We start from the raw sequence: 8872 nt of genomic DNA, 5'->3' as shown, positions 1-8872 counted from the left end.
TGTGAATGTTTTTGAATGCTTTATAAATGAATCAAACTGACTTCATCCTTCTTTAGTTTGTTCTTTTAAATCAGCACGATGCCTGTGAACATTTTAATTGTTGTATAGTATCCTACTGTATTAATGTAGATAACTCTATCCATTCTTTTGTTAATGGACATGTGGGTGGTTTCCAGGTTTTTGTGCTATGGACATTCTTGTCCTTTCTCCCGGTGCACATGAGCAAGAATTCCTCTAGGATATATTCTTTGGAGAGGAATTGCCAAGTCATGGTATCTTCAACTTTACTAGGTCATACTTCATTAACTATTTTCTTGCTTCCTTCAAAAGGGCTAGGGTTGCCAGAATTAGCAAATAAAAAATAGAGGGTGCTCAGTTAAATTTGAATTTTATGTAAACAACAAAAATTTTTTTACTGTAAGTATGGCCCATGCAACATTTATATTTCATCTGGCAACCCTAACAACATTGGTAAACTTTGCCATATCACAAACATTGGCCAATGAAGTGTAACTGTGAGGAGGTGGGGAGTATTTGGCCTTTTCTTTTTCTGCTAGTGTAGCCAACCCAGTTGTTTACCATCAGGTTAGCTCAGGGGGCTCAAGTGCTTACTAACCAGCTATGTGGTTAATTGATTGGTTCAACAAATATGTATCAGCACCAGTTGTATGCTGGGCAGGTGCCAGATGTTGGAACCATAACTGTAAACATGACAGACAAGGTCTCTGACTTCCCTAGGCTTTTAACTAAGGTGGTGAAATGGAGGCCCATAAGGCACTCACTCAGTTTATGCCTGTGTTTTCATGTTGCCTTTCCCCACTGGGAGTATTTCTCCAAAGACCAGACCCCCTTACAATGATCTTTTCTTGCTTTTCTTGAGATTTCTTCTTCCCCAGGATGGCATGTATTCCTTTCTGTCTGAATCCAGACTCCTGACTTTTCTGTATTTTTTTCTATTGTGTGAGCTATCGCTCTAGCCACCCCATCTATCTCTCTATCAAGCATGATTTGAATGCCTATGTATGAGCCAATGTGCAAGGTGTGGGGGAGCCTCTACCTACCATTTAGAAGTTTTCATTTATCATAATAATTTAATAAAATTATGTATTTGCACAATTTGTGTCCAGACCCCTTTTATGCTTAAATTACTTAAGAAATATATGATTCATTCATTGTACAAAATTTGGAAAAGCAGAAAGGAGAAAGGAATAATTACACAATCTCACAACCCAAGGCTAGCCATGCACTTCTTGGGGTGCATCCTTGCAGGCATTTGTTCAGAATACTTACAAACAAATCGGGGTCATACCCACTTTTTCACTTACAATATACACGAAAATCTTACTCTTTTTTAGTATGCTTTGAAGATATGATTTTAAGTGATGGCATGACATTCCATTTTCAGACTAAGCCAGTTTATTTAATTAGCTTCCTGTTGCTGGCAGTAGCCTCTTTTTAATAAGCAAGTCAGCGTTGACTACCTTTATCATAAGTTACAAGAAAGCAGAAACGTATCATTTGTCTTTCCTAGGTAGCACTCATAACAAAAATAAATCTAAAGTAATTGGATTATTTATCTGCTGTGATCCTCTAGCTACCATTTAAAATAGGAGTCAGTCCACGTAAAATGTAACTGGGGTTGGTGTAAAGGTAATGTGAGGCTCTGGAGAGGGTTGAGAGGAAGATAACCTACTATCAAATCTCTTTGGTTGGGTTTTGTTTACTACTCTTGAGAGGAGCTGAGCTGTGTATAAAGTCCTGGAATTAGTGGGAACTTTAGAGATCATCTAATGACTCTAACCTCTTGTTCATAGATGAGGAAATTGAATCAAGAAGGATTGTTACCCGCTGAGACTAGTACCCAGGTCTTCCTGTCCTGTGCTCTTTTCACTACAATCAGCTGAGTAAGCTTACGCTTAAAATACAGAAAGAGCACAGTTACCTATCACATAGGAACTCTTGTTTTGCCTTAGGGTGCACGTGCTTTGGTATCAAAATCTAATGGTAAGGTCCTAGGTACGCATCCGAGTGAAAGGAAAGCATACATCCACAGACTTGTACACATTCCTACTAGCATTATTTATAACAGCCAAAAAGTGGAAATAATGCAAATGTCCTTAACAGGTGAATGGATAAACAAAGTGTGGTATATTCATACAACGGAATACTCAGCAATAAAAAGAAATGAACTGTTGATAAATGCAACAATGTAAATGAATCTTAAAATAATTATCCTGAGTAAAAGAAGCCAGACAGAATAGTACAAACTATGATTCCATTTGTCTAAAGTTCTGGAAAATGCCAACTACTCTAAGTGACAGAGAGCAGATCTGTGGTTACTTGGGGATGGGGGTGGAGTGGGACAGGAACTACAAAGGGGTAGAGGAAATTTTGAAGGCTAACGGATATATTCACTATCTTGATTGTAAAGATGGTTTCAGGATTGTATACACATCAAAACTTACCTAATTTTACACTTTAAATATGTGCAGTTTATTGTATGTTAATTATACCTCATTAAAGTTGTTTAATTTGTGAGATGTACCTCTTCATTTTAAAGGCAGAACATGACTAATAACTCACTGAAGAATCTGAACCATAAGAAACTAAAATTACTTCTGGAGATTACTGACAACCGAGGTTCTATTCCAGTATGATAGTTTATCAGAACAAAACATTACTCTGAGAAATGCAAAGTCATAAACATAAAAAATAGAAATGACATTTTTGTCCCTCTGGTAATCATGCCATTTCCTCATGCCTGTATAGTTGCTCTGTATCATAATCTTTTTAGTGTTCTATTCAATTTGTTTTTTTAAAAGAGAGCAATAACCTTGTATTTTTCCCGAACTATTAGGCTGTTCTTTTACATACAAGATGCCCAACCCCTGATGTGTCTGTACTTGTGTGGGTGTGGAAAGTTACACTGTATCTATAAATTTTAGCGAATGCTGTAATTTGCTTCAGGATTTTGTAGTCAGGACTCACCAGCAGTGGAACTTTCTAGAAACCATACCCTCTTCTACAAGATGAACCCTGGCTAGTTTCCTTTAATATGTCAATTCGGTGATCAAAATTTTCTATTTTTATTTTACACCTACAGTTTTTAAACAAAGAACTGCTAGACCCCACATAGAGTGCACAACACCGGTAGAGTCTCCCTTTTTGGAAAACATAAGTTTTATTTCCACGCCCCCCACCCCCAACTTATTTTCTTAGCTCTTTTTTTTCGGTAATCACTCCCATTCTGCAAACTGGGAGACGCACATAGGTTTTTGTGTTTTTTTTTCACAGTACGGAGAGGCAAGAAAGCAGCAACTCTCAACTTTTCAGTTCCATTTTGCGAAATGATCACACAGAACTCCTGAGAAACGACAGCCCAGTTAGAGCAGAAGCATTTCTCCCCAGGCTGGGTGTGGGTCGGAAGCCAGGCGCGCTTCCGCGGGAGACAGGGGGAGTCAGGTGGTAGCGGAGCGGGCGCGGGAGCCGGTGTAGCGCGGCGGGGGCGCGTGCGGGGGGCGCCTCCCTCCGGCCGGCGCGGGGAAGCCGCCCCCGCGCACGCCAGTCCGCTGGCCCAGGGCTCCCGCGCCGCGTCGCGATCCGTGGGTGCGCCAGGAGCGCCGGGCGCCCGCGTCTCCGCCCTCTCACGCTCGTTCCCTCCCCCCCCGCCCCCAACCCCTGGCAGGTCCCTCCCCCAAGCCTGCTCCCGCGGCCGCCGCCGCCGCCGCCGCTACCGGAGGCGCAGGAGCCTCGCGATAGTGTTTGCACAGGCGGTGCGTGACGCCGCCGCCGTCTGTAACTGATGCAGAGGTTACCCCGCCGCCTCAGCCGCCACCCACCGCCCGCCGCCGCCGCCGCCGCCGCCACCCGGGCGACGCCGGGGGCCGACGCACTGCAGAGGTGCCGGCAGGTTCCGCCCGCGGAAGTCTCCTCGGCCGGCGCAGCCCGCTCTCCGCCCGCGCTCCGACCCCTTCGGCGGCGGGCGCCCCCTCGACGCCTCCGCCGCTGCACTCCTTTCCTCCGCCTCTTCCCCGGCGCGCCCGCCGGCTCCCTCGCTTCTCCCCCTTTCCCTCCTCCCCGTCCCCTCTCCTCCCCTCACCTCTTCCCTCCCCACCTCCCCCCTTCTGGGTTTCCTCCCCCATCCCCTTGACTCTCCCCTCCCTGCCCTCACTCTCTCGCTCGCCCTCAGCGCGGCCCCCGCCATGACGGAGGCGGGTGCCGGTGCCGCTGCCGCTGCCGTTGCCGCCGCTGCCGTCGCAGGGGGGGAGTCGGGTTCCCAGAAAGTAGCTTGATGAGTGTCCAAAGTAGCAGTGGAAGTTTGGAGGGGCCGCCATCTTGGTCCCAGCTCTCCACGTCTCCAACCCCAGGCTCGGCGGCGGCGGCCAGGTCCCTGCTGAATCACACGCCGCCATCCGGGAGGCCTAGGGAAGGTAAGCGCAGTCCGCCCGCGCCCGCTCGCGGGCCTCCCCTGCCGCGCCGCAGCCCCGCGCCCCCGGGTTTCCTTCCCCCGACCCCGGGGTGGGGGATGGGGGCGAGGTGGACGCGAGGCCGCCGGGCTCCCAGGAGGTAGTGCTCCGGTTGTGGGTGGTGGTTCGCGGGTGGTGGAGGAGACGGACGAGGGAGTACGTGCTGGAGGGGACGGGGTGAGGCGCAGAGACTCGCCCGAGGATCCTAAGAGCCGGTTCTGTTGGGGTGGGAAGCCTCCCCCCGGACGCGAGCCCCTTTCTGCTCCATTTGCTAGTACACTCAGTACTCTTAACCTCCTGGCCTCCGGTCTCTGGTGGGTTTTCCCTCTCGGTGAAGCATTCATCCTCGAGCCCCCTCCCCTTCCCTCGCGCACTCCTCCCCTAGAGGCGGTCCCCGCTCTGCGAGCTTTGCTGCCCGGGACCTGGAGGATGCCCCTCGCTTGCAGGGTCTATGCCCTTTGGGAAGAGTCGCTGAAATTACCAAAGCCGACTTTGATCCCCTACTTGGCCCCCTCGAACAATTTAAACGACAGACTGATTCGTGGGCAGGCTTTTAAAACCACCCCACCAGATGGTTGCAACTTTCTCTCCTTCGCCATCGCCTCCTGCGTGTTTGTGCATTCTCTCTACAGCTAGTAGGCTACTGTTTTTCTCTGACACGGTCCTGGGTTTTGTGGGAAATATGTGCGTAAAGGTTACTGCGAACACGCACCAGATCGGTTACAATTGTTTTCTAAGTTTTCTGGCTTCTTGCATGCAAGTGTGCTGCCACCAGATGTAGCAATTACACAGCTAGTAAGACACCGGGGTGCTTTTGACTAAAATTTCAACTTGCTGTATTTAACTTTAAGTATACGACATAAAATGAAATTTGTGAGAACACGCGTTTATGGGGGAAGAATTAAGTGCATGGAATCGCATTTACCGCTCTTTTGTCTGGAAAACGTTTAACGGTATTCGTTAGCAGTTGGTAAATGGGTTGTTCACTCCCGGTTGTGTCACGCAGGGAGATTGTAGCCACATTTTCAAAATAACGTATGGAAGTCCAGTAGTTTAGTGAATCCTTTAAAGATATCAGGAGCTTTCATTTATGTAGGAGTTGGTCGGATGAATTTATTTTGAAAATATCTGTCAGTATGTACAACTTAGAGTCTTGACATTTGTTAAGTGTTTTGTGCCCTGAATCCAGTGGTTGAAGCATAGCATTCTTTGTCATTTTGTTCCTGTGAGCATGTGTGAAAGTGACAATAGGCTCAAAGATTGGCATGAATTTGCTCTAGAAAAATCATGGAAAGATTTGATTTATGGCACCCATTAAGCATGCTAAATACGTTGACAGACGTTTTCCCTTTCCATCTCACCCCTGAGTTATGATTATTAGTAGATAAAAGTTTATTTTATAAGCATATAAAAGTTTAAGTAACTCGTTTGATACACCTGATGACTTTTCTTTCTACACCTGAAAATTTGTAAATGAATGTTTTAAAATCTATTTTTTAAACAGAGCAGTTGGTGCTTTTAGCGTGCTTTAACTTTTGTCAATACTTTCATTAAAGTGCTTAATGATAGTGTTATGAATGGTAGTGTAATGAGTGACAGTAAATGATGGTTTTGAGACTTTAAGGCTATACCTTTTTAAAATTCATTTCTCAAATATTTATTGAGTCATTTTCTGTAAGCCAGGCGCTGTACTAGATACTGAGGATTAGTGTTAAATTGTTCATCTGTAACATCTGTTATCAGTATTAGTAATTTTGGGGCTGCAAAATCTAGATTGTGCATTTCTGAGGTATCTTCAACCCTAGTTAAAAAACTTAACACTATTCTGCACTTTTCGTGATGTTTGAAAATTTTGAGGGGTTGGAATAATTTAGCTTGAACTTCCAAATAATCAATTTTTTCATCAATTTGGATTACAAATAGATTTTTATGTAACCTAAATAGTGAGTCTCTTAAAGAAATAACAGGACATGCTTTCGTGAAAGTTACACTTCACATCAAGTACCTGTATGGTCACAGTGGTATGTGTTTTTTTGACCAACCAGCGAGTAAATTAAAACTGTTAATCCTCTCTGAGGTTATAGATTCATCTTGAAGCTGTAGTCTCAGATTTCACTAATGCTAACAGGAATTGCATATATGAAGCCTCACTTATTAAGATAGAAATGTTTTCTATTGAGTGGGATCCTAGTTTTTATTTTAACAAGTGCTTAGCATCTGTTCTAGGTGTACATGTTAATGTGTTGTATAAATTGATGTTGTATAAATTAAGTTGAGAGTTTTGATTTCTGGTGACTGCTAGTAAGAACTATTACTATTAATGAATGGAACTTGAATGTATGTGCCAAAGAGAGAACAAACTTTGTTTCTTAAAAATTGAGCTATTAAATTAATGTAATATGTAATAGAAAATTTTAAACTTAAGAAGGATACATACGTGTGTATATATAGGTTATATGTGTGATGAACTCCTTTTAAGCAAACTTAACTTTGAAAATGGGCTATTTTTAAAGATATGCCATAAGTATCCATAAGCCTAAATCATTAGATTCAGAAATTTATTAGAATTTAGAAATTTATATGCTATAGTGTAGACTACTTTTTCCCCTTGGAGTCCCAAAGCTTTTCCTTTATCAATCTTAAAATTCTCTGAGAGGTGCTCAGCAGTGTAGCTCCAGATTTTACGTTAAATCTTTTAAACCTGTGGCTAAATTCTCTATCCCATTTTATCTTCTAGTAATCCTGTGAATAAGGATGTAGGAAGGTGAGAAATTGACTAAATTTTCAAGTAACAGTCAGTCTTGTTTGTTGAGGCCTAGGAACCTGGTGTGTACTGGCTAGATGAGCAGATGGTTTTTTTTCTATGGGTACTTTTGAATGGGCTATTGCTAAGAATCAAATAAATGATTATACAAAAGACTTGTCTTTTCTGTTCTATCTTGTCAGATATGAATAATTTGCTTTACTTTTATTTAAATAGCAAAAGTAGTTTGGTCAAAAAGATGTCATCACAGTATAAACTGTTGCTGTTTCCATATTTATTAGATGGCATTGTTTGGACAGAAGAATTAAAGTATTTGACTCCAGACGATTGAGTAATAACTAGGGAGATGTTAAAAGTTAAGTGTTCCAGATGACCCTTTAATTTCTTGAAGTCACCTGCTGGAGCTAGACAGGGTGGTATGTTTAAGGATTCCAGCTCATGAATACGTAAATATGTGGTAAGTGCTTCCTTTATAGAGGCATATTTACATACAAGAGGAGAGAGACAGGAGTGAAATCCCAGGTAGTTAGAGGTCTAGGAATCTGCCCCTGAGAAATAGGTATGCTTTTTTTTTTTTTAGCCTTTTTGGTCTCAGGAACTCTTTACTCCCTTAAAAATTACTGAGGACGTAAAGAGATTTTGTTTATGTGGGTTATGTCTGTTGATATTTACTACATTTGAAGTAAAATAACTTGAGAAATATTTACCTAAAAATAACAATCTTGATTACATGTTAACAAATTTTTAAATGAAGAATACATATTCTAAAACAAAAATTTTAGTGAGACTGGTGGCATTGTTCTATATTTTTTCAAATCACTTAAATTTCTGACTTAGTAAAAGAAAGCTGGATTTTGCTTCTTTCAGTCTGTTGTGATATATTTTGATTGAGATGTGTGAAGAGAATCCAACTTCACATGGATATGTAGTTAGTAAAGAAGTATTTTAATAGCCTTTACAGACTTTATTCTTTGGTATTACACCAAAATTCGACAAGTGGCAAGTTTTTTAAAGATAACTTGCAGTGTAGAGGCACATTTTATTCCAGAAGTGTCTTCAGGACCCGCAAGAAATCTGTGGACCGTACATTTAAAGAAAGAGGTGGGGAAAAGTTCAGCTGTTTTCAAGTATTTCAGAAACATAAATAGGAAAGAGAATAGATTCATTTTTGCTATTTTAGAAGGTAGACCAGCAGGTGAAAATTAGGAAGGCATAGAATGAATTCAGTATAATTTTTGACAGGAATGTAAGAACTGTATAACAATTAAACTCGGCCAGCAATGGAACGAACTGCCTCTTGAAGTATGTGGCTATGAGAATTTAAAGCAGACTACAGGGATGTTTTTGGAGGAGGCAGAGATAAATTCTGTAGATTCTTATTTTGTGTGCTATTGGATTAAGTGACTTAATGGACCCATCCAATTAAAAAAATGCAAACATTCTGTGATTCTTTGAAAATCATAAAATATAGTTAAACTGCGCTTATATATCCATGAATGTTTTAAAATATTCTCTTAAGACAGTAGTATGAAGCTATTGTTGGCTTTATTACTATTTTTCATTTTTATTGTGTTTTGTCTCTGAGGATTTTCCTGTATTTTCTGGAATCAATACTGTAAGTTTTCCTGAAATCTTGCTAAGT

General features: G+C 42.1%; 1 protein-coding gene across 2 annotated transcripts in view; it reads left to right on the top strand.

Moving 5' to 3' along the window:
* Nucleotides 1-4132: 4132 nt before the first annotated feature.
* The window catches only part of TLK1 (tousled like kinase 1), a 127415-nt gene continuing 122675 nt past the window's right edge, over nt 4133-8872 (top strand). Inside the window, exon 1 of one of the 2 annotated variants that reach the window (XM_032479672.1) lies at nt 4133-4430. In XM_032479672.1, the coding sequence (XP_032335563.1) occupies nt 4292-4430 (139 nt within the window). In that variant the 5' untranslated portion in view covers nt 4133-4291. The remainder of the gene's footprint in view (nt 4431-8872) is intronic. The other variant, XM_032479671.1, reaches the window with a different exon arrangement.

This window comes from Camelus ferus, chromosome 5 (assembly GCF_009834535.1).
Source record: "Camelus ferus isolate YT-003-E chromosome 5, BCGSAC_Cfer_1.0, whole genome shotgun sequence".
In the NCBI taxonomy this organism is placed as follows: Eukaryota; Metazoa; Chordata; class Mammalia; order Artiodactyla; family Camelidae; genus Camelus; species Camelus ferus.
This window is presented reverse-complemented; position numbering and strand designations above follow the sequence as displayed.